Source organism: Ixodes scapularis, unplaced genomic scaffold (assembly GCF_016920785.2).
Source record: "Ixodes scapularis isolate PalLabHiFi unplaced genomic scaffold, ASM1692078v2 PGA_scaffold0__279_contigs__length_252992795, whole genome shotgun sequence".
Taxonomy (NCBI): Eukaryota; Metazoa; Arthropoda; class Arachnida; order Ixodida; family Ixodidae; genus Ixodes; species Ixodes scapularis.
The window spans coordinates 207139509-207165676 of record NW_024609835.1 but is presented as its reverse complement, the minus strand read 5'-3'; the positions used below and the strand labels follow the sequence as shown (position 1 = coordinate 207165676).

The 26168-nt window shown below is 45.5% G+C and overlaps 1 protein-coding gene across 2 annotated transcripts in view; it reads right to left on the bottom strand.

Moving 5' to 3' along the window:
- The window catches only part of LOC121836081 (protein VAC14 homolog), a 103051-nt gene extending 82661 nt beyond the window's left edge, over positions 1-20390 (bottom strand). Inside the window, exons 1-4 of one of the 2 annotated variants that reach the window (XM_042290779.1) lie at positions 20194-20390; positions 14562-14712; positions 9846-10013; positions 3404-3466 (exon numbers count right to left, since the gene is read on the bottom strand). In XM_042290779.1, the coding sequence (XP_042146713.1) occupies positions 3404-3466; positions 9846-10013; positions 14562-14712; positions 20194-20303 (492 nt within the window). In that variant the 5' untranslated portion in view covers positions 20304-20390. The remainder of the gene's footprint in view (positions 1-3403; positions 3467-9845; positions 10014-14561; positions 14713-20193) is intronic. The other variant, XM_042290782.1, reaches the window with a different exon arrangement.
- Between the last annotated feature and the right edge of the window lie 5778 nt (positions 20391-26168).

Sequence of the window (26168 nt, the reverse complement as noted above, 5' to 3'; positions counted from 1 at the left end):
TTTCGTTAGCCCAACGCCGGAATCGGGATGCTTGTCTTTGTATATACGGAAGGCCTCTCGTATTGAGCGTGTCATGAAGCGCTTTGGCACGAACGTTTTCTCTCCGTTGAGCATGACAGTGATGACGTCCTTCTGGTTGGGACTTTGGCACGAACATTGTAGCTCGTCTTTCGTGAAGTACTCTAGGGCAGCAGACAGGTTCTCAGGGCTCACCTTGCACCTCGTGTAAGGATCCGGCTCATACCACACGCCATGCTTTTCCTTGAGTTTTCGGGATTTACTGATGAGGTACATTGAGGCCTGTGGAATCATCTTTTGAACCTCATTCTTCGTCAGTGTTGACGGCAGGAGTGTAAGCAGTTGACAACGTTCCCGGAGAGAGGTGGCGGTTTCAAAGGCCTGCCGAAAGTTGTCCACCCACTCAGTGCATGTGGAGCATGTTGGTTCGGACGACCCCGATGGTGCGTCCCTGTCGTACGCAATACGTAGCCTTGAGCGTATATTCTTGACAGCAACCTGCTCCAGTTCTGTCTGCTTTCTCTTGACATAGGCAGGCCTGTCCCGACTTCTTACGACGCTTGGTTGTCTCAGCGGCGACACATCTGTAGGTAGTATGCTGCGATTTAGATCTTCAATTGCTTCTTCAGCTGGCACAAATATGTCAGGGCACTGCTCTGAGCTTCGCATCGAGATCTCCTTAGTGATGTGCATGAAGCAATGGTAGCACAGGTAGTCCGTCGCACTCACTTTGGTGGAACAGTCAGGCGGAAGAATTTGCTTCAACGAGTTTAGGTCCAACTCGCCAACACTTCGAAAATTCCGCTGCTTTGGTATAGTCTTTTTGTGTTTGCAAAAGTAATCTGCACAAAACACTCGTTCGGAGCTCCAGGACGTCTTCATAATGTATACATAAATAATAGAAATTAAACCCCAACTGATGGCATATAATTGCCAAGTGAAAGAACTACTGGGTGCACAAGTGACAAGTCCGAGGCTGAGGAGCTCACTCCCTGCAAACGTACATTTGAAAAGAGAGGTCACAACTGAGGCTGTCGGCAAAGCTTGATCCACGTCGAAGGAAGAAAGAGGGAAAGTCTCCAGACAAAAAATTGTGGTCAGCGGCCTTCGAAAAAGACTTTCCGGAATCGCACTGTCGTCCCTCCACGCGCTGATATGAAAGCACCCGAGCTTCTACCACGTGGTTCATGACACAGCCTGAGCCATGTCGGCGACCGGTTCACGAGGGGTTGGCGGTGGGGTTACGTTGATGGTCACTCGGATTAGCCCTTGCTGTACTGAGCTACCGCCTGCAGTGCCTTATCGCCGGCTGGTGTCAACAACGAGAACACACACACCCTGTCTACACCAAAACTACAAGCGTTCACCGCACACGCGTCGCCGCCGCTTTCAAGCTTTTGTGAAATTGCTTTCTTTTGCCGCGGAGAACCGCCTTATCTTAACTACGCGCCTGAAATCCTTCCCGGCGGGCGTACACAATATCAAGCGTTTCGATAAATGCCCGTGGAGTAGAACTATGGGAAAATTCGGAGCCCGCGATGTCGATATCGTCGCCGTTGTGTTAGTACGCCGTCGCGTACTGCAGTCCCCCGTTGGGGGAGGGGGGGGGGGGGCGGTCTTACTACGATAACATGGCGACAGCGTTTACACTCTATGTATTTACGCGAGGCTCGAGTATTTGGGGATAATGCTGCCGGTTGGTGTGCCCCTTTGTGCCTGATATTATCGCCCGTGACGCCAGCGAGTGTGATGGCGACAGGCATGACTGCTCAGTAAACAGGCGTCAACGGCCATGTTTTGCTGGTTGAAGCGAACCCCCTTGTCCTTGACAGCGAGCGGGGGAATGCGAAAAAAAGATTGTATCGGCCGTTTTGCCAGAACTAGCGACGAGTGTCGTCTGCGGTTTCCGGCAACTATTTTGCCATAATCGTGAGCTTAGCGAGGAAATGATTTTTGCTAGCCACAGAACACTACCACGCAGAAAGGGAATGCTTGAACATGTTTTTGTTCTGGATATATATCAGGGATATATATGAGAGAGAGAGAGAGAGAGAGATGAAGGTAGAGCGGAAGAGGGAATAGCATATAGTGTAGCAGGAGAATAAAGTAAACAAAGTTCCTAGTGGCCGATGGCTGCATGATCTTTTCTCGGATCACTAGTCCGTTATATGATACCTCTTTGTACACAGTAGTTTCTCCTTAATTTAAGTGTGTGAACGATTTCTTTAATTATCATTGGCCTCATCTGAATAAAAATATATAAAAGATGTGTGTTGGTTTCATGAAACTGGAACTCAGAGTCAGTTCTTGTATAAAACACTGCTAAGTGTAGGCTTTGAAAAAGGACCCTACTTTGGGGAGTTGTATCTTCTTTCTCAATAAAATGATGCAACATGTTTTTAATGGAAATGAATGCCGAAATAGAGTATAACAGGTTACCTAAATTTTTAAAAAAATCGAGGGTGGTGTTTTTTTTTTTATTCGCATCGGAATTTTTTTTTGTTTGACTTTTTTTCCATGTTTGACTAAATATATCCTAACTATTGTATCACACAGATACTTTAGTTATTTTTTAAATATTAGCCATATATTAGTAGAATAATATCTGCAAATTATATCATAATGATTAAATTATTTCATGAGATACAGACCTCCCAAGTTTGCCATTTGTCGTTCGAGCAGGCATGTTTGTCAATTTTTAGAAAAATAAATAAATTTTAAATAAATATGATTACTTTATATTACAAGCAAGCAATACCCATAGTTTGCGCCTAAAACGTATTAGAGTTCTCCTAATGTTATCGCTTTAGTTATTCACTCTCAAACGGGCCCCCTCCATCAGTGCGCGTTAATGCAACTGTCCAGCACCTCATGCCTTACGATTTTTCCTGTCCCCAAGTATTTTTTCTAGTCAAAACTAAGTTTGGATTCGTTCATACCAGACACTAGACAATAACATATAAAAACATCAGTTGATTTGAAAATGTCGACTAGCCATCCTTTGGTCGATCTTATCTGAAATCACCCATATATAACCACGTTACATACCACACATTCTCCTTCTGACATGGATGAAAACGAACGAAAGGCTCGGCATGCTGCGGCTCACCGTCTGCGCAGACAAGCACCACCAGAGCTTCGCCCCGATCAACATCATTCACCACATGGAGATGCGGTTTTTTTTTGGGTATTTTTGCCCTACACGAGCACGGGAGCACGTGAGCGCATGAGCTCACGAGCATGAGCACATGCATCCGACGGCGGACGGACATACGGACATGGCTAGCCCCTAAGGAGCTTCGCCCCCAAAAACATTTGCCTATTATTTTTTGCAATGTTAAATATGAGAAAATACATGCCCTAGTCACGGACCACCAGAACTCACCTTCAGCAGTCGGTCCAGCAGCTCCGACCCATTCTTGACGTGCTGGTCCGAGTCGGCAGCCAACTGCAAGGGAGCGAGCAGAAAAACCAGCCTAGTCGGGCATCTGACCATTCAAACGTTTGTTTCGAAACTCCAAACCAAGTGCAGAGAGAAAGAAACAGCGATGGCAAATTTATCGAGGGTCCTTCAAGCTCAAAAAGCTGGGTGCTCCGATTTCAATGCTGGGCAAGATTGCATAGTCAATTCTGTCACCATACCTACAAAAAAAAGGGTGGCTTTTTCGCTCACAATGAGTAAAGTAAAAGCGATAGGTGCAGCACATTCGCGCAATGCGAGGCAAAATGGTGTCATCACGTACAGGAGGACGGAGGTGCGAACCGGTTCATGCACGCTGCCGTCGTGGTTGGCGTCGTGGATGCCAGTGGCGACTACCCCGAGTGCTAAGCGACTGGAAAAGTGAGTTGGCCAAATGACCACCAAACTCTCGCTGGTGGTCAGTTTGGGCGCCACACCGGTCGGCAGCCGAGGAAGTCTGTTGTTCTTTCCGCGCTTGCTCCTGGGACGGAGCACGGCCTTGGCATGGCGATGCCATTAGAGAGAGTCTGCGACAGCGACGACGCGAGCGAACGCGCAGGTTTTTCCGGTGTTGTTGAGCCTGAAGGGAGAGAGTAATGTTGACGTTCAGCGACAAGCAGAGAGGGGGATGCATGCAGAGAAACGAGGCGAGACTTGGGGGAAGCCGACGAGTTTTGGCAGAACATATTTCCTATTTCAAATTGGGTTCAAGAAGTAGAGACGTTGTAGTAAAATCGAATGCAGTGGAAGTCTTTAAAACCCTCCAACTTTACGCGTAGCAAGTGGATACAGCCAAAGCGGGATTTCGTATAACGCGAGTAATGTTTGAAAACGCCTGTATTGAAGTTATTGTTGGCAGACAACAGGGGAAGGCGCTCCGCTGAGGCTTCCTCGTCATTGCACCATTCTTTGCGGGTCGTCAAAGGCTCTCTTCTCATCCCTCTTCGCGTGGCGCGAGCAATGGGAACACCCGACTTCTCTCTCCTCCCGCCATGTGGGGAGAGAAGAAGGGTTCTTCCGTCTCCGCTGCGACGACAGACAACAAACGCTAACACCGAAATCCTTGCTAACTTTCACCCGTAAAGCTACCACTTTAAAACAATGACTGTCTCTTTGGCATTTCCTAAAGACTTTCTAAATGCACAGTTTTACAACACCTTTGTTCATGACTGCCCAAAACCAGTCTGTTACGCGCATTACAAACTGCTCCTAACGGATTGTTCACGAACTGGAGCATGAACTGCCGGTCGGCCGCCGCATAATGGCAACTGGCTTTTGTCACTGCTAAGCTCAAAGCTCTCTTGCTCTTCCCTCTTGACCCTCCTGTGCCCGCTGCAGTCACCCCTGCACTCCTTCGTAACATGTGTAGTCCACTTTTCGGCTGCCAAACATGCACTGAGGAAAGCGCCCGCTCCAAGAGCAGTTGCCGACTGCATACGAAGCGTGCAATTGAGGACTGCACCTTCTATCCAGGCCACATCCCAGGCATAGACATAAAGCATTAAGAGCTAATCCTACAAATGCTAGGCACTAAAAAAAAATAGACAGCAGAAATTTTATCTAGAAAGTGCCTTTCCAAGTCAAGACTTCCACTAATCACAAAACTGACCCGTTGGGCTAGTCGAGTTAAAATAGCAAAACACAAATAACCCTTCGGAGACGGCCACACACACAAAAAAAAAAGTTCTGCTCACATCTTTGACTGGTCCTTGTTCGTAGCACTACTAAAGTTTTGTTTTGCTATTCACATTTTCATTTCAACACCAGCCAAATTCCCAGTAAAACATGACGTGAGGAGTTGCACCCCACAGAACACAACGGATCGTTTGAGACATTTCCAAGCTCGAATGAGCATGTTCAAAATGTAGACACAAATGTTGCATGCGCTTGCAGTTATCTGATTGGCCTCAGCTTTTTTGGAGCACCTTTCAGAGCAGCCGAAACAGTGTTTTGGAGTAGAAAAAGTGGCTTTTGGAGCAGCCAGAACAGTGTTTCGGGGCAGCAGAATTGGCGTGCGGAGCAGATTTTTTTAGAAAACTATCCGTTTTAAGTGCTGGACAAACGAAGGGCACTTTGCTCGCCGCAATAAACAAATTATGGTCATGTTAGACCACCTGGGAGTCTTTCAACGTGTAACTGAAATGCCAATGACATGACACATTTTGCAATGCTTCAGTTAAATGATGCATATAGACCGACACGCTGTTTATAAACAAGCCCGCGTTTGCCCACACCTGTGGGCACTGCGCGTGCGCAGAAACCAAATTCGCGTGAAGTGAAGCGTCTGCGCATGCGCAGTGCCGTCGACAGCGCCACCGCAGCTGCGTGACGTCAGTGCCGCGTGCTGGTCTATATATGTACCCACTATAGATAAATAAGAACCAAACTGCACATATTAAAACTTATTTGAAAATGACCAGCTTAGTAGTAAATATCACAGCATTAGGCTAACTAGTTATACAGTTGAATCTCGATTTAAAGAAAACCGATTTTACGAATTTCCCGATTTAAAGAACAAATTCGGATTCCCCCCGAAGCCTATGCGCGAGGTCTCCGTTCCTCGATTTTACGAGGTTCCCGATTTAACGAAATAATTAGTGGGTCCCGGTGACTACGTTAAATCGAGGTTCAACTGTATAATATAATAAAATGGAAGCAGTCTCCGACTGATGAAACACGTAACTACTGCAGTGCAATGCGAAATTCTACAAAAGACAAAGGTGCGTTACGACTAGTGGGTGCTTTTCGCTTTTGCAAATTCCTACAAGGCTGCTGCAAGTCTTGCTTTGCCTCCCGCTAGTAATGGATCTCCACTTTCAATATCTCCAAAGAGACATTGAGACATCCCACAAGTGTACAGTGCTGTAGGCATTGCCGAGCAATTCCGAAAACTGCTTGCCAACGTTCTAGTGGTTCCAGAAGTGACAGATTTTTGCCAAAATTAAGCAAACGTAGAACAATGAATTGCAAGCGTCCCGGCTGGTGCCTCTGTCGTGCAATCATGTTCGCATGCACATGAGGGCAACTTTGGCAGGCTAGCAGTTGCATGTGCTTCGTCGCGCGAGCGGAGAGGGCCGTTCGATCGAAACCGAAACCATGCCACTCCGCTCCGTCGCCAACTGGTTCCCAAAATTGTAATGCAAAATGCAACTGTCCAGCATATGACAAAAAACGGTCCAGCGGCTCGTGCTTGCCAAGCTGGCAGGCGAGGTACAAGCTAAATGCGCAGAAAAAAAGAGCCTGAGTGCATCGATGCAAGACATCGCGAGCTAGGGTCAAAAAGTTCTTGGAGCGCTTTGTATAACTACTGAACTCGAGACAAACAAATGCGCTGTGTGGGTTCAGCGTGTAGACATTGCCTTCTTTGCTTTAGTTCACTTGCTTCAACTTTCTTTCGCAGCAGATTTTTTACGTACCAAGGTCCCTCTTTAAAAAAAAAAAAGAAAAACCTACAGAGAGAAATTTAGGTAATTTATACTTCGACACAGCAGTCTTTGGGTTAAAGAGGGATACTTGTATTAGCGTACGATTTAAACAAGAACAGCAATATTGATGAACACATGGCGGTCCTTAATTTTTAGTCAAGAAAGAGCCATATCTGCAACAACGTGGGGATGGCAAAACCCAACGTCGCGCGAACACGGTAACTGGCAGGCAGGGACCGAATATAGTTCTCCCACGGTCGTTTCTTTCAGGAGAGAGTGCTTCGGCTCACAAAGTAGCTCCCGCCTCGCAAAAATGTGGTTTCGTTTCACAGCGTCACAGCATGGCTGGTAACCGACACGCTAGCGTTGGAGCGTCCGCGCAAGCCAGCGTCTATCGTTGAAATTTTTTTTACAAAGTCGCAAGACGAGATTTACGAGACGAAGAGAGCGTGAAATGAGAGACGGCGGGAAAAACATGCAAGACCGGATGGACGATTGATGCAGTGTACTTTGTGTCGGGCAGCCGCTTGCGCCACCTAGCTCATGCATGCTGAATTACGGTACTTGGTTTAGTAACGGTTTTTAAAGGTGACAAAAATTAATCCTTCGGCGCAGGCTTGGCGCAGATTACCCATATTTTGTCAAAATGTAGCAGGATGTAGCAGGGTCAGCCTCTTGGCACAATTTGGCGCAACTGGCGCAGCAATCACATCACTGCGCTTGCCTCATCTGCTGGAAAGAGTCCAAGCCACTCACTAAAATAGGATGATGATGAGTGCCTGTGCAAAGTGCCACTTGTTTTAAATATCTGCTTAAAAAAGCAAAAAAAAAAAAAAAACAAGTCCAGGCTTGTTTTACGTGTACGTACAATGCATGAAGTCAGAAACCCACCATGCTCCTTGCCACTTGAGAATTCTTGAAAGCGACCTATTCTCTAACGAAACCCCTACAAATAGAAAGCACAACCCAATTACAGAACAATGAAGGTTCTGGATGCATCCAGAGTGAAAAGCTGCTGTCTCCAGAGCCTTTGTGGTTGTGCAGAGCACCCAGTATTCACCCCTAGTGTATTCACTCCTATAGTTGGTGACAGGTCAAAAACGAAGTGGGAGCTCCTTCCACCCCTTTCCACTTCAGCAGATCGAACGGTGGAGAGGAAGTCGCCTCCTCTCTAGCGTTCGCATTACTAAAGTGGAAAGAGGTGGGAGGAGCTTCTACTTCGTTCTTGACCTGTCACCGACTATAGTAAAGTACTCGGTTTCAATAGAGGGTTCAATTGCAAGCAGGTTAATGTTTGTGGTGCTCATACTCCTTTCAATGTCTCCACTGGTTGTGCAGTTTCTCGTCCGAATGGGCAGCCGTCATTTTGTAGCACCATTGAAGGAAAACTGAACTCCTTAAAAAACGGCATTTTCCAACAAAATCCAGCGGCACTCGCTCCCAAAAACCTATGTGATCGCAGGGAGGGAGCGACAGTGCTGCCTCGCCTTCACTCTTTCCTCGTCACCGTCTCCCCTTGCACAAGCACGTCATCTATGGCAACACATACTTCGCTCCCTCTCTCTCTCGTGTACCACCACCCTCGCCGCCGCCGCCCCTTTGAAATTCTAGGTTCTCCAGCACGTCATCAAGAAAGAAGAGACACGGTCCCCAGCAGCACTTGCTCAGTTCTCTCTCCACTCCCCTCCACCCACCCCTCACCAGACATGACCAGGCCATGTCTGGTGAGAGGTGGGTGGAGGGGAGTGGAGAGTGCTCCATCTCGCGCTTCAAGATGGAGCGCACACGATGCTACAGTAAAGCACTTTGAGAGCACACGCTAGCTCGTGCGCGCCTGTCTACGTGCTATGTTCTCCGCGCAACTCCACGCCAAAAGTTTACTGTATAGGAAAACTCATTTTAAGTTAGCAGAGATTCCAGAACATGCTTCTATTTCATGATTTCAGCTCTGAAACAGAAGCATGTTTGTAATTTCTTAGTGAGACCCATTTCTTTGTATAAACAAATAGGTCTCACAAATCAAAAATTGTGCTTACATATATATTTTTTTTTAAGGTTCATTTTATGACGTGTTTAATCTAGGTAATTAAGAAATATAGAAGATGCTAGAAATAATTTTAGATGCCTTACAATTTCACGGATGAAGTTTGGAAACGCAGAATGTACAGCATATTTTGAGCCCCTCCCATTTTTAGGAACCAGTTACTGCAGTCTGCTATAAAGAAAACAAGCTCCGTTATGTTCTTACGTTTCGTGACACTCTTGGCTTGGGAAACAACCCTAAAACACGTTGCATGTTAAAAAAGTGCCTCTGAGCACATAGCATTTGTAGGGCCAGACTTAGCATGTTCACGTCCCCGGAAGTAGCCTCGGTAGAGGGCGCAGCATGGAGTGCGCAGTCGCCGATTGCACACTCGGTACGCAGTCGGCGACTGCTCTCGGATTGGGAAATTTCCTTGGTGTGTGCTCCGCAGCAGCAGAGCGAGCTAACCGTACCACGAAGGCTCTTGTTTGCAGGCACAAAAGCGCCGGGCCCTGCCACTGCAGGAAGCCCACATGCAGTGGCGTAACTAGATATGACGGCGCACAAGGCAAATGAAATTTTGCACCCCTCATGATGATACTGATAATGACATCATCATCATCATCATCATCATTATATTATTATTATGGTTGGACTCGGCTCGGCACCCCCCCCCCCTAATTACGCGACTGCCCACATGCAGTCGATCGGCAATTCGAAATCACGGACAATCTGCCTGGTGCGGCGTTTAATATGCGCAACAGATCGTGGTTTTGGGTTGACGTGAGCAAAACAGTTTCAATAGCTTGGCATTCAAAATGCATCTGAGAAATGCCAAAAAAACAGCCAATCTTCTTGTTTTTTTTTACAGGTTTTGCATTTCTTTGAAAGGCAGTCTGAGCACTGCGAGTCTACCCACCTTGCTGAGACAGTCGAAGATGTCGTTGAAGTTGGGTAGCACGGAACCCCGAGCGACCTTGACCACATTGTAGAGGGCCTCGCAGGCGTAGTAGCGCACCCTGCTCTCTGAGTCGCTCAGGCAGGCCAGGATGGGCTTCACCAAGTCGTCCACATACAGAGACGAGTCCTGTTCCAACGGGAGAGCAGACTTTGAACAGCATCCACTCGAGCAATGCCGCTTCCTTTCCGTTCTGCCTTCGATGGATCAACAAGCCATATGGCGCCACTCAAACAAAATAAAAATGATTTTTACAGCGGAGCTGTTGACGGCTAGTTTCCCCAGTATCGTGTCCGTCAGCAAACAAATGATGACACGAAACTCTGGACAACTACCGCCATCTATGAGCGATAGCAGCAACCAGACAACCGGCTTGCTGGTTGTCTGGTTGCCGCCATCGCTTCTAGATGGCGGTAGCTGTGCAGCCTTTCCACTCCGACTTGCAGCCAGCCATTACTTCATTGCCACCATAGTACAGCTTTGCTGGTCTCCCTTCTTCACCAGAGTGGAAAGGCTGAAAGTTTTTGAATCTTAAATCTTTATGCTACCTCTGTTTTTTTTTTTTTATGTCATCCGCGGAGGAGACAGAGAAAAAGGCATGGTGCCTGACAGTCCCCTTTGGTACAGCAGTGTGAAAATGAAGAGGCAGCAAAACGATTAGAAACAAAAATTAAATGACCGAACAACAATAAAACTCGATTGATTGTGACACATTGAAAGAAGTGTACAATCAACACAAACTTGAATGTTGCAAATTGATCCTACTATAAAAGCCCGAGGTTAGATACCGCATGTACCACTTCGCATTTTTCCGACACATAAACTAAGAATAAAATAAGGGACACTAAATAAACGGGTTAAATCAAAAGGAGGATGTCGCACGATAACGTTAGAATGTGCAATAATAAATTTTAGCAACTTGTGCATCTGCAGAAATGTACCTGGAGCCCTAGACTCAACAAACACAAAAGTGGCGACATAGTAAGTTCACGGAGCACGTAATTGGACTCTCGCAACGCCTAACACGGCGCTTTTGGTGCCAAAGTCCGTCCGGGGCGCACCACCAACTTTCGGCTACAACTTAGCATTTGATGAGTCTAGAGCCTTGCTACTTCATGTAACCACAGTTATTACAAAGCACAACTTCTAATATTGCAAACGTGTTAGACAGAAACACAAACAACATTTAAGTGAGACTTGCAGTGAACAGATACCAGAAAAACCGTTTCAACATATTGAAATGACAGACATAGTATCCTGCATAACGGAAGAGCTTTTAAGTTGGTTTGACTGTACTACCTAGAAGCATGCTGTCACAAGAAAAAGAGTATGTTTTAGTAGCAAGTGAGAAAAGACTGGTTCCTTATAGAATCTCCATCTCCAAAGCTGTTACAGTTGAACCTGAATTTAACGAAACCAGATTTTACGAATTGCCCAATTTAACGAACAAATTCGGATTCCCCGTGCAGCCTATGCCCGAAAAATGTCTTTCTCGATTTTACGAAGTTCCCAATTTAACAAACTAATTTGCAAGTCCCGGTGACTTCACTAAATCGAGGTTCAACTTACAACAGGAAGTGCAGGTTCCAGCCTCAAGACAAAAGTGTTTAGTGAACTAATGTGAAAAACTACAACAATCTCTCACTTTGTGTGTTTATTTCCCTCATAATAAACCTAATACGGTCAAACAAATTTATAATGAATGGCTCTACCATGAAAATGCCCGTTTAATTAAGTAAAATAAAGTCCAGGCCAATCTCCCATGTGCTCAATGTGTTTCTGTGACTACTACAACAAAGTCCTGTTTAACAAATGATTCTGTTTAACGAAGCGATTGTGCAGCCCCAAAAAGCAAAGACGACCAGTATCACAGGCTTTCTAGGTGAAAAGGAATCGATTTTGCGTATATTGTTGTTCTCAAGTGGTGCTCGTAGAGAACAGAAATATTGCGGCAGCGGCGACGGTTACAGCAGCTGCACCCCTCCCCCGTTGATGGGCTACACATTTTCAGGCCCAAATAATGTTTTAGTGTGCATCCTTGTGCCTAAATGGTGCTATGTGACTATCTATGTTGCTACGTACACAGGTACAGGCTTCCTACTTTGTCACACAGCACCATTTAGACACAAGGTTGCTCACTAACAAATTATTTAGACCCAAAACCGAGAAGGCACATACTCGTTTTCTTATTTTGCAGGTGTGGCGGTGAATTTGAAAGGACCCGCGCGAATTGACGTCACATCAGCCACCATTGGTCCAGACCGTGCTCCTGTGCCCATAACCCCTGCAGCACACATTTTGCACCATCGACTTTGTTCTTCTTGGCAAGTCTTGGCAACAGAATGAATTTGACGGTGCAGAAGAACAAGGCTTGCCGAGAAAGACGGCTGGTACGGTGCCATGATGTCAATAGAAAAACATATGCGACAAATCCCCCCCTAAAAATTTTGTGTTTTTTAAATTGCGAAAATAAAATATGCAATGCCGAGTGCTCATTCTTCGCCCATATGTAGCGCTAGAGGTTCGAACCAGATGCCAAAGTTCCAGCACGAACCCATACCTTATACAAAAGTTGCGTGATTTTTTAAAAATTTCAATGGAAAAATGGGGTCCATTTTTGCTCGTTTTCGGTTTCTGGCACCATAGAGCTCCATGCATATTTGAAAGCTCCGTCGGCCAATATTTTCCCGTTGAAATTTTCAGAAAATCACTTATAACTTTTTAACAAGACAAGGGTTAGTGCTGAAACTTTGGCACCTGGTTCGGACTTGTAGCGCAATCGGTGATGCATAGTTTACTTTAGCAGCAAAAAAAATGATTAGCCTTTTCACTCTCGTGAAGAAGGAAGACCAGCGGAGGTGTACTCAATACGCTGCCGTAACGCGCACGCGCCCGATTTCCACTTCTTCTCATCCGACACGCCCCTGATCGTGGATACGTCTCTGGCGAACCAGAGTCGGTCGCACACGGCGCATGTGACGCCAAACGAGTTCTCTACAAACTCCCTTCGGAACCTCGCCGTCGCACCCGGGAACTGTTCAGCCGGCGTGGAGTGCAGTCATCGCCGGGCCTCGCGCTTGCGCTTCGCCTCCGTGGCTTGATCGTCGTCCGTGGCATTGGCTCACTGGCACCCTTTACATCGCTGGTTCTGTTCTCAGCGGCGGCTTTCCAGGCAAGCAATGCGCTTTTTGGCGAGGGAATCTGAAGCGCTGGACGCAGTGGAAGTCGAGGCGACAGCAGCTTTGCAGCGGTTGCGGACCCATTCGCGCTGCTGTGTATGTCGCCGCTCCTTGCGCAGCCCATCTCCTTTCCCCAAAAGGGCACGCAGCCGACCCACCGTGAGTTCAAACCGAAACTGATAAGAGCATAGGAAAGAGTGCGCAAAACAGACGAGGACGAAGAAACAAACGTGACGAGAGCTGTGCTCGTTACGTGTGCTTCTTCTTCGTCGTCGTCTGTTTTTCACGCTGTTTCCTACGATGAATTCCCACCAACGTGCCCAACTATCCATTCTTCTTGATAGCTAGAAAGGTTGGCGCCATCTACGAGCGACGATGGAAACTATACTGGTTGTGTGCTTGCCGCCGTCGCTTATAGATGGCGGTAGCTGTCCAGGTAGGTTTGTGTCGACATACCAGACACGATCCTGGGGAATTTAGCCCTTAACAGCTCCGCTGTCAAAAACCATGTAAATCTTTTTTTTTTTGGGGGGGGGGGGGGGGATATTTTGAATATATAAAAAGAAAGTATCTTCATGGGCACAGACTTGGAAATCTCCCGCATCAACTCACGATGTCGGAGGAAAAAAATTGACGTTCATCGGGGCTCAAGTTGAACAAGACAGGTCACAACTGTGGGGTTGCCCTACCTCCGAGGAACATGCTCATGACCCGAATACTGCTCAAAAAATCTCCCGGTATCAATTAAAAAAAATGGAAAACGAGACAAGGGGCGCGGTTCTCGAAGAATCAAGCAGCCCCACGGAAAGTTCATGGGGGGGGGGGCTGTGTTTTGTATCAAGACAAGGCTGCAGATAAAGATATCTTCTCCGTCAAGCTTAGGATTTTTTTCAGTTTTCCCTCAATTTTGATTAAAAAAAACTGCCTTGGGGTTACTTTCCTGAGTTTATCCGTAGGTATATGTACCAAAAACAGAGAACCAGTAATGTGACTGGGCATTTGTTTTCAGGGCTTCCTCTTCTTCAAATTCGAGGGTGTTTTATTGGGGTCTGGTTGTTCCAAATATCCTGCATCTTTCGTTAACAATTATTGGTGCCACACAAAAACATTACGTTTATCAGGGCTTGAGGAAAATGAGACATGAGCTTCCCCAACCTCCAGGAAACATGCCTCTGACCCTATCAAACTGTCTCTGCACCGATAAGATAAGGAAACGAGATAAGAGATTTCCGAACAAAGAAGTGGCCTTGCGGACAATTCAGTGCCGGTTGTGTTTCGGGTGAAAACAAAATAAAGCCACAGCCAAAGGTTTATTCCCACGAAGCTCGGGTTTATCTTATTAAAGGTCAGCTCCGATTCAGGGTTTTGTGGCTTGGCCAATTTTTATAAAACCGGCTTGCAAGTCACTTTTAGGGGTTTATTGATCGGCGCGTATTGAAAATATGTGGCAATAATTGCGCTGCCGCCCATAAGAAACTACCGAAGCCCAGGGCCATACCTTGCCCAGGGCAATGGACATGGCCGCCAACCCGATGAGGCCGCCCTTCCGGCTGTTGGGGTTGTGTGCCAGGGTAAAGTCCTGGCCCAGGAGCTTAAGCAGCTTCTTGATCTGCATCACATTGTTCTTGGCAGTGAAGTCCTTTACCATCCTGAGGGAAACAGGCAAAAGAGAGGAACTCGTCAATCACACGAGGTACATGAACAAAGGACCACCCAAACAATGCTATAGAAATCGTCCCGGATAACCGATCCGCTAAAGACAGCCACACTCGAATATGAATTTGATTATAGGAATTAAATTAGTGTAATGCAATTATTTTCTGAGTAATTTGTACTTATAGTCGGTGACAGGTCAAGAACGAAGTGAAAGCTCCTCCCACTTCTTTCCACTTTAGTAGAGTGAACGCTGAAGAGGTGGTGACCTCCTCTCCACCGTTCGCTCCGCTGAAGCCGAAAGGGGTGCGAGAAGCTTCTACTTCGTTCTTGAACTGTCACCGACTATAGATGTAATTTAATTGTATCACGAGCAAACAGTTCCGTCGTCAAACATGAGTCCCGGGACTGGTTTGTTCCACGGAAGCGCGCGGGCTCTTTTACACCCTTGCTTTGACGTCGGGTGACGTCGTACATTTGATACGGTAATTTAAAGGGGGATTTGCAATCGTATTTAACTGTCTACCTTTTTTTGAGGTTTCCACATTTCTTCGGGTTCAGGCAAGCCAGCAGGCACGGAGAGAGTAACTAAATATCACTGCGTCATATTTTACCCGGACAACGCGGAAACCTCCTACACCTATGGGGCGACTCGCAGTGCCGAAAGCATGCAATATGTGGAGTCTTTGGTCCTGGGCTTACTACTGGTCAGAGCCGCTAAAAGCTTTTTAGTCAAAATACAAAATATATGAGGCGCAAACCGTTTCCATTATTTATGAAAGTAGTTTTTGCTCAGCATTTTAGAACATAAAAAAAAAAATGCAGTTCATAAAGTACGGAAACAAGAAATGAACCTTCAACATACCCGCCACCAAGAGATGGAAAAGGCGGAGCATACTAGAAAGGGGTAGTGGGATCAGGCACCGACGAGCGGCGAGCGTAGAAAAGTCCCGGATGTATGCGGCGGCGCTGCAGTCGTATACGGGCTTGAAGGTCCGACCGGTTTCAAGCGTTCTGAAGGTCTTGGGCAACAAGGTTTGGCTTGCGGTTTGGCCGTTTGGCGGTATGGCGGCGCGAAGTGGCTACCGTTCTGAACTCATCTTAAACCCATGTTTGCTGTCGTTTGTGGCCAATGAAGTGTCATGCCGAATTAGTGTTTAATCACACAGCAAATGCAATACAAGCCGCCCTGGCTGCCCGCTTCATACAGCCTATCCAGAACATGCTTTAGTGGTGCCCTCTTGAGCCATAGACACGGATTGCGGCAGCCGTGAGCGCTCACCGAGCTCACTACCCTTCCTCTAGCTCACTGCCACTCAAGCAACCAAGGACATCATGAAGGAGGTTATTTTTTGCTCGTTTTTGTAATTTTAATTTGCCTATAACTTTTAAAATAAAGTGAAATTCGAAAAAAGAAGTTTCATTAAGTTTCCACGTTCAGAGCGCTCAGGTTCGGTGCAAATTAAAAACCAGCAAAAAAGATTTAAAAGGTTAAAAAGCGCAACACAACAAGGACAAAAAGACACAAAGACGACAGGACGTTTAACCTTTTAAATCAGCATGAACCAACTCGCCCAAACACAAGTTTTAATTCAGCAAAAAAGTCCTCGCAGGGCCCTTTTAATTACAATTTAGGATAAATACTTCCAGAACCTAAATTATAATTAATAGTACTCTTTACGTGGCTCTGTCGTTCTGAAGTTTTGATCTATAGAGTCACAGAAAAATGAAAATACACTGAATGTCTGCCTCATTGCCCTTCTACTGGCTTGTGGGGCTTTGAATACTCCGAGACTATGACAGTGGATGCACCTCTGAGCAACTGTCAAACACACGACACCTGCAGATGGGTAAGAAAGATGCTCCACGTAAAGCAAGATTCTTTTTGATAGAAAGGATAAAGATAAAGGAATTTAAATGATGTGATTGCACTGTGTACATACATTCAATATCTTATCACAATTCATGTCAGCAATTTCAGAATTAAGTGATTTAACCTTCATTAGATCATTCTGGAGCCTGAAAACAGTAATAGATAACTTTTACTGTAAAATGCCAGTATAAAAAGAACACAAACAATCTTGGTGGTGTCTCAAAACAATAAAACTGATTTGCATCATACTAAAATATCAACTCTAATATCAAACGATTAATGAAGCAGGTGAGAACAAAGGCACAAAATGTAATGAATGTGAAACATCGTACACTAAATCCTTCATGGTCAGAGAAGGAATGGACAATTACACCTCGGTGCAGGAAAATGCTATCGTATCAAAATCACTGAAGTCAGGTAACCCTCAAATGAAAGCAACTGCTAGGTAATTGCATTACTTTCTGAAAGAAAGTAATGCAATTAAGAAAGTAGTACAAAATTATAAAGGAATCTTATCTGTGCGCTAGTAATTCTAGTTGTAATTAACTACTTTTGGAGCAGACTAGTCGTAATTGTAGATCCCTGGTGTCTGTCCAAGTTCCTGTTCCTTACGTAACTTATTTGCACTGTTTAAGTCAAGATAACCCCCTCATTGACTTGGAGAATTTGTGCAACAGGTTAAGCGATCACAGTTTTGACCACAATTCTGAGTGTTCCTAAGAAAACTTAGAAAACAAGTTAATAAGCTCAGTTTTCCCCTGTCTTCCAACTAATGAGATGATATGGTCCAGGGCAGCTGATGGCCGTAAGAGCGGGTGAGGAACCTGACCAACCGTCACTTACCTGAGCATGTTTGGGTCGCAGACCTAAATTTAATACCACCAAATTAGGCAAATCTATAAGGTTTGGGCTATTTTTTTTGGTATATGACTAGAGTTCGGAGGTTTCAGTTTAAACCAATAAAAACCAATAAAAAGTATGTCGAATCCATGTTTGTAAATTCGGTTTTAACCGAAAAAGGTCAGTTTTTAGGCGGCATTTTCGATTTAAACCGATAAAATTGATAAAAGTATGTCGAATCCAGTTTGTAAAATTCTGTTTTAACCGGAAAAGATCACTTTGACCTTCCAGTCGTACTGCAGAGCCGCGGTGAAGAAGTGGAACGACAGTGTCTATCGAAACGTGTCCGAATGTATGGGGTACACGGATGCCATCACGACGTTTTGTAATGCGCGCATCATCAATCAAAACGTGAAGTTTGAAATGCTTCATGACTTCGCCATGTCCAACCGTGTTTCCAAACTTGTTGTAGGGGAAACTGACTTGATACAAGCTCTGCATGTTGTGTTGTGCTTCAAAACGTCGCACCATGTCTCTTTTGGTGGTCACAATTGGTTGATCGGCCGATATTTGCCTCAAGCAGCGCTTCATCTCCTCAGCCTGCCAGTGTCCAGTGTTAGCGTTGAGAGGGCATTCTCGAAGCTCAGGGTTATAGTAACAGGAAAGAAAGAGTGCAGATCAACAAGGAGAACCTGGAAAAGTATGTGTGTGTACTATAATAAGATCACGTTAATCCTGATGTACAGAAGATGAAGTTCCATGTTGTTAAGGCATACGCTTCGTATCTAACTTGTTTGCACTTCAGTGTTTTTTTCTTGTTTCTTTTACAGTTGGACACATTTTCCAAATAAAGTGTCCATTTATTTTTCAATGTATCTGTGCCATTATTTTTTGAGTGATCACAAATATCAGAGTTACAAGAATCACCTGATCCGGTGTCCGTTGGTGTTTATCTTATATTCACCGAAAAAAGTCGATAAACTTTTGTGGGCATAAATATATGCAAAAAAAAAAAAAATCAATTTTTAAAATAAACATTGAAAAAAGCATGCTGAATTTTGAAAAAAAAGCAACCGAAAATGCGGAACCCTATATATGACAGAACATATTTTGCCGACATTATCAGAGTTGGGGAAAGAAATAAAATCAAGTCAAGTTTAAGAGCTTGACACCTGTGGGGAAACAACTTGTTTTCATCTTTGTTTTTCAGGGAGGGGGAATTGGCATTTGGTTTACTGACACAGTGACTTGTCACAAGCTTATTGAGCATGGGGCTACCAGACTCTGCACTCCAACCACCAACAAACAAAAAAAAAAAAAAAAAAAAAAAAAAAACCTTTTGCTTTGCGATGAAAGTTGTTCTCTGTAGCAACCAAATAACAGAGAGAATGCGAAGCACATTATGTCACATCTGTGTTCTCATCGGCTTTTTCTTCAGCTGTGGGTTTCAGTCAGCCTCTTGATAGAGTGGCATCATAAAGGCTGTCAAGGTGTGATGAAACAACGACGCTCGGACATGTGCATGAACACCCCATAGCCCTGCACTCTATGAGAAATGCATATGGTTATCACAGGCACCTGTGAGCAAACAATGTGCACACACATCCCTCGGCATAGTCACTGCTCACAACCCGTTGATCATTCTTCTGCTTGTTTGTATGGAGACCTGGAACACTGCTGGGTGCAAATGAGGACATTCTGACATAAGTGTGTGAGGACCACCAACTGAGGAATGTTAGCAGCGAGATATGATCAAGAGTACAAAGATAGCGGCGCAAGTGACATTCTAAACAGGGCTCTGATCTGCAGTGGGTACAAAAGACTGACAACATTAGAAAGCCAAACAGCACAATGAGATATACTTGTAGACATCATCTGAAACAGTCGAAAAGTGTGATATGTTTGTAGTCATCGATTTATGAGAGTGGTTTCTTCCCAGGCCCAATTATTTTACATAGCATGCATCTTTACAAGGCTTCCTCGCACACTACGTCATTCCGAAGTGTCCGTAGATATTCCTATTTAAAGCACCTGTCGGAATTTCCATTTCTAGCGTGGTAAAATACCATAATTGAGGAAACGCGTACAGCAGAAGAACACCAGCCTGGCACATGAAGCGACATCAGTGCAAGCGATCTAAACTTGTAACAGGAGGAGCATGAAACAGTCCGAAATAATTTCTTTTCAGGCGTCAGCGCAAACAAGAAGCATTATTGTTTTGATGGATGTCGGACAATGAACCCTAAACTTGATCTGAGGTGTCCGAGCTCCCAATTTGCTGATACACGCAAGCAGTGCTGACTCGGCGGATGGACCTTCACGTACTACGACAGTGCTCAAAGATCTATGTCTATGTGCACCGATGCAATGCAACGTAACGAAGGAAAAGAAAACGAGAAATATGTGATCTGCCAGAAACCTCATGTGAAAAAGCACGTCTGTAATTTCCAGTTGGCGGCCTATCGCTCCGACTAAACGTGGACCGCAAAGGAAAAAAAAAATTGAAGCAAATGAACGCATTATTGGACGCACGCAATGGCACGGTTGCAAAGAACGGTGCACACGATGCGAGTGCAAGTAAACATGCTTGACCTAAACACAGCTAGGGAAGACGCCGATGTTTCTGAAGAGAAATAACAATTTCCTCGCCACGTCTGTCGGTCACTGAATGCCGAGACGTAGTTTTCGTAAGAACAATGATTTGAACAAAACATCCGTGACAGACTGGACGTGGAGGAAAAACGCCCCAGCGCGCTCAACTTACTTCTCGATTTCCAGAGCCGCGGTCTTCCGTTTCTCGTACAGTTTGTCGTTTAAGGCGCGGACACAAGCCGCAGTCAGCGGTGCGTAATCTTTCTCGGTCAGATTTGCCATTTTGACTAAGTAGATTCGTTCTCTTTTTCTTCTAAAAGGCACTCATTCCGAAGCACCACCCCATTAAAATACGGACGCCGACAATTTGGATTGGATTGGATTGCGCCGGCTAATTGAACTCTGCTAGTTGCCAGACTTTACTAGGACTACGCCACCGGCGTCAACGGCGCTTCCTGAAGCTCTGCAAGTTCGTTGACGAGCTTGAGTCGGAGGAGAGATCAGTGGTCGGAGCGAACGCAACGGCGTTTTTTATTTTTTAATTCTTCTTTACCTAATTGTGAGCAACGTTACTAGATCACTTTCCAGTTGTCAAACGCTGCCACGAACCGCCACTAGACTAGAAGCGGTCCCTTTCAGTTTCCGCTCACCACGAAGCGCGTGTGTCGTGGACTCGTGGTAGGGACTCGTGGTTTGTCCCTAAACTCGGTTTCGGTTTCGCTTACTTCATGCCCATCGCCGCTTCCCATGGGCACGACCGCTCGGTGCACGGCCGCTCGGTGCTCCACGAGACAACCCTTGCAAAGTTTCACTTTCTCTATGTACGCAGGAAAACATTTCAAGTCATTAATTGACTTTAACTCCACAGCCAAGTCCCTGGCGTACACACTTGACGGCACAACCCGACCCCTAGCACCGACAGACAAAACTATGGCTGCTTGAGTCTGTCACAGCCTTCTTGACTGGAGGAACAGCATTTCTCATTTCGAGTCTGGGCAGGACGATCGGGGCATCAATAACTTCCGTAGTCCAACCTTCTACATGTTGGTCCGCTTGAGCCATGAGAAAAAGATCCCCGTATAGCGGTGGGGCGCCGTAGCGCCGTCGGGTAACACGCTGCCGTTTGCAAAACAGCTTCTTTCGTCAAAATCGTCGAGGTTGTTGTCTCTGCCTGCTTGGCAGGGGTTTCCCCAGGATTCTAATCAAGGGGGGGGGGGGGGGGTGTTTCAATGGCTCGGGGAATATAAAACTGTTTCTTTTTTAGTCCACTAGCTAAATTACAGACGACTATTAACCAAATGCTCATACCCGTAACGTATGTTTCCCTTTCTCTATATATACACCTGAGAGGTGGTGTTTTCTACTTAATCTGAAAAAAAAAAAAAAAGAATTTTATTTTATTTTTTCTTTCTTTTTTAGATTCAAGGGGGGGGTGTCCAGGAAAGCTAGGGGGGTCTCAACCCCCCCTAGGGGGGGTCTAGGGAAATCCCTGCTGCTTGGTTACCTTTGCCTTGTCCTTTCCGGCGCTTTGTTTCTGGGGGTGAGTGGCGTACCAAGTACCAACTTGTTTGTGAGTGGGGAAGCAAATCAAACCTCCCTCCCCCTCCCTCCCCCCCCCCCCCCCCCCCCCCCCCCCCCCCCGGGTCGCATATTTAGTAGTGATGGGCCGAACTTTTGCCGAATCGAAAATTCGGCGCAATTTTTGCCGAACTTTTCTAAAGATTTGGCAATGATTCGGCAAAAATACACTGTTACCAGACTTAACATTGATATTTACTTTTTTCTAACGAAAAAAATATTTTTTCTTAATAATAATAATAATAATAATAATAATAATATAATAACTTTATTTGCACATACTGGAATGGGCACATGTGGTGGTGTGCGGGGCTAGGCAGATACAACATGTAGTACTTATTGACACGGTTATGACTGGGTGTATCTCGAAACAACCCATTCTTATTTTAACCCTTCTCGTTTGAACCCATTCGCAAAACGCCCTTCCCGTTTCAACCTTTCGCGTTTCGACCCTTTCTTATTTATACCCGTCTCATTTGAACCCATTCTCATTTGAACCCTTCTCGTCTGAACCCATTCGCAAAACGCCCTTCGTAGAAACGCGAAAGGGTAGAAACCTTTCGCGTTTCTACCCTTTCTCATTTGAACCCGTTGTCATTTGAACATCGTAGTGAGGTATACACGTTTGCAAGTCCGGCTTCAGGGCGCTGCCATCTTGCTTGGCTGGGGTGCGCTTGGTCGAGTCATAATCCGATTACGAAGCCTTGCTAAGGCGTCGTAATCGGATTACGGCCGCGCCCAAGGTTGCACCCCAATGAGGAAGATGGCGGCGCCCTGAGTCCGGACTTGCAAACGTGTATAGTAAGAAGGAAAAACAGTTGAGGCTGAAGGTTGAAGATGAAGCGAAGCGGCACCATCTCTTGCATACACGATTGCAAGTTCGGCTTCAGGGCGCTGCCATCTTGCTCGCTGGGGTGCGCTTGGACACGTCCTAATCCAATTCCGAAGCCTTGCTAAGGCGTCATAATCGGATTATGGCCGCTCCCAAGCACACCCCACTGGGCAAGATGGCGGCACCCTCAGACCGGACTTGCAAACGTGTATAGCACATGAAACAATTTTCCTTATGCCTGCGTGCTACCCCGAGTCTGTTGACGTAGCTACGTGGTCACATGGTGACGTGGTTTCAAAAGTGCTAGCGCAGATTCGCTACTTCATTTCTCTTCTGTCGCTGTATGTCGTTAAGATGTCGTCGTGTGGAGCGGATGGATCTTGTGCTAGTAGTGTGTTATTGTTTGTAATGGCCAATTCGGGTGGTCATTTTCCCTGAAAAAAAAAAAAAAAGATTTCCCATATCTTCAGCAAGGGCGTTCGCGTGGTCAAAGGCTGGCGGGTGCAAGCTTTTCGAGTTGCGCTTCTCAGGCGTGTACCGGCAATTTACCAGCAGAAGTTTTTCAGAGCTCCAAGAGGTCGGGCAGCTTGTCTGTAAGACTGTATCCGGTATCGTCACATCCGAATCGGGATAGGGAACTAAACGAAACAATGCTCGCTGAGGCGGCAAATAGCGGTATCGAGTGGCAAACGAAGCCATCGAGACAGGCACCCTTTTGTGCTCTGAGACAAGATAGCAAAAACAACGAAGAGAAATATAATTTATGTTTCAAAGAAAGTTAACATTTTTGGAAGAATTTATCCAGCCTGAGCAAGGTATGTTTGCTCTGAGACACGGGCTGCATCATACATAATTTTATTTTACAACTCTGTACTAACAAGTTATTACATCGCTGAAAAAAATGTATGCATAGTGATGCAGTTTGAAACTTGAACACGCTTTACAATTTCAAGGAGGGTGGGTGCAATGAGAAGACTGAGGATTCCAAAAAAGGTACTAGAGAGTTTTAGTAGATCGTTCCGATACCCCCGATAGCCCCGATAACAATACTATGCATGCGCAAGGGAGGCGGTGGCGGAGTATCGGGTATCGTTATGGGAGTCATGGGAATGATATGCTAAAACTCTCTAATAACAGTAAACAGAATATGGAAAGCGACGTTGGCAAGCCTCCGTGGCAACAATTAATCGAAAATCAAAACGAAGTTTATTGAAATTTGACGCGCGTGCAGGCAGCACCACACTGATTTATACATCTGCCCTTTCATTGATTTTATATTTTAATATTCTGTCAGCTGTACGGACTGTGGTAATGCCAATATTTTGAAAAGTTTTGTGAAGCCGCTTCTGTTTACACACATCTCAAAGAGTCGTAATTTATGTTGTTGGCGTATGCAGCGTGCTCATTGTACCATAGAATGATCGAAGAAGTTCACAGAGCTCACTCGCGACCCAGTCAAATAAAAACGCCAGTTCATTGTGTTTTGCATTCGGGTGGAGAGGGTCCCGTGATGCGCCGCTGGCGCGTTTTTGGTCGCCGGTGCCACAGGCAAGGGCTCGAAGGCAATTAATTACCCGAATTCGCCATAAATACTGCAGAAAGATTGTGAGATCATGATGTTGGATTAATTTGGGTTCGAAATGAGAGCGGTTAAAATAAGAAAAGTCTTTCTGACAATGGTCAAAACCAGAAAGTATGTTTTGAGAAAATTTGAAATGAGAAAGGTTCAAATGAGAAAAGTCGTTTTGAGAAGGGTCAAAACCCGAAAGTTTGTTTTGAGAACGGTTTAAATGAGAAAGGGAGAAACGCGAAAGTTGTTTTGCGCTGGGTTGAAATGAGAAGGTAAAAGCGATAAGGTAGAAATGCGAACGGGCTCAAATGAGAACCACCCTTATGACTAAATACGGTAATATTCTACAAGATAATTGTACGATGTCGCTTTTGTGTGTTTACTGGCAATTTTAGTGACTGGCGATTTCGGTGTTTGCTTGCAGAAAGTGGCGTGACAACGAGGTTGGGCAGCCGGCGCAGTCACGAATCACGCTACGAGAGTTTTGATTTTGAGGCTTCATCAGCGCACGCCTGCAAGTGTGTTTACATTGTTAAGAGGGCGCGGTACCTCTATTTATTCGTCCGTTTCAGCCACCAGATGGCGCGCGGCTCGAAACGTGGTTGAACGCGCAACTTCTAGATGGCGCCAGTATCGAGGTGTGAAGAGGCCCGCGTTATCCGCTGCGTGAAATAGATCCCGAAATGTGCCGTGTTCTCCCGGCGGAGGAAGTTTCTCCCTCCCTCGCGCGCGCTTGGTATGTACGCGCGGTGGCCGAGTCCGGCCTCTGCGCTGTGTGATGCAGTCGGTGGCACTCGTTTCTGTTCGGAGGTAGGAATAAAAATGCCGGTCCCCTTATTTACGACGCTCGTTTCTATAGCTTGTTTTTTTTTTTTTTTTTTATCTCAAGTGACCTACAGTACCGCCTGTTCGAAATCGTCCTTTGCGGTGAGCGATTGAGAGTCAGGTTAGCATTTTATTTGGGTCAGCACTACACGTTCAATGGAGACCTCGGGCGGCGATGTAAATATGCATTGCTCCCCAAAGTGTGTCCAAGGTGCGCAATGAAAATTGGAAAGGGTATTGAAGGTGCGCGACCGTCGGTTGGTAAAATACGTGCGTTAGATTCACTTATTCAGTCTAATCATTTTTGCCAACGTCTTTTATCTGTTTCGACAAATGACATGGTTGAGTCTATTGATAACCTTAGCTAGATTCGACGTACGGAGTGTCCGGGCTTTAAATAAATTTGCTTCGTTTATGTGAATGAATAACTGTTTTCTCTTTTCCGTGCTCGGTGCTATGCAAAAATCGCTGAGATGTTATGGTAGCTCAGTGTGGCGGCGTTTTGCACCCTGACTCGCTATTGCATTCGCTGTGCACAATATGTGTTCAGATGGAATGTGCCAAATCGTATTTCCGATCGATATGATAGATTTACTTTGCTACAGTGTTAATTATATTTTCCTGATTTAAACTGGTTCGTCCCTGATCTGAGCCTAAGTTCAAATTCGAAGGGCAGACAGGCTTAGCGTCGTAACAGCCGTAATGCGCAGAAAGAAATTAGTACCATGAAAGAAAAACAAAAGGATACGAGGTGGCTCAGTGTTATAGAAGTAATGAGTGTGCAAAGGATGCCATCGTACGTGTTTTTTTTTTTTTTTTTTTTTTTTAACTCTTCGCATTGTTGGGAAACGCTCAAGGTACCAGCAAAGACAGCGAGCTGGTGTGAAATTTCCATCGAGCAGAAAACGAGTGTCATTTTTATTTCATCATGCGCTTTCATTTTGATATCGCTCAAAATGGGCGCGAAATAGTAACAGGTAAGGCAACAAAATGTAGATGTTAGGTCTGGAGCACCGCCATACTCAGCCGTGTTGGGGGCATCTCTCGCGAGTCAATACGGCAAAGGTATTGGCGTCGAACTGTACGTAAGAGTTATCCATTTCAGCGAAACCTTGATTTCGCAAAACTATTGTGGCTCGAGTCATGGCTTCCAGTACTTGGAAGCCACGAGCGAGAAATAAATGACAGCTGATTTTGAAGGACAATCGCGACGTGGAAACCCATAAAAGAGAGTTCTAATAAGACGAGAGCTTCCCCTTCTCTTCAAGTGCGTGGGTTACGCTCTCAATCCTGCACCTGTGGTAACACTGCAGGCTCCTAAAATCGCTTTGAAAACGTTCCT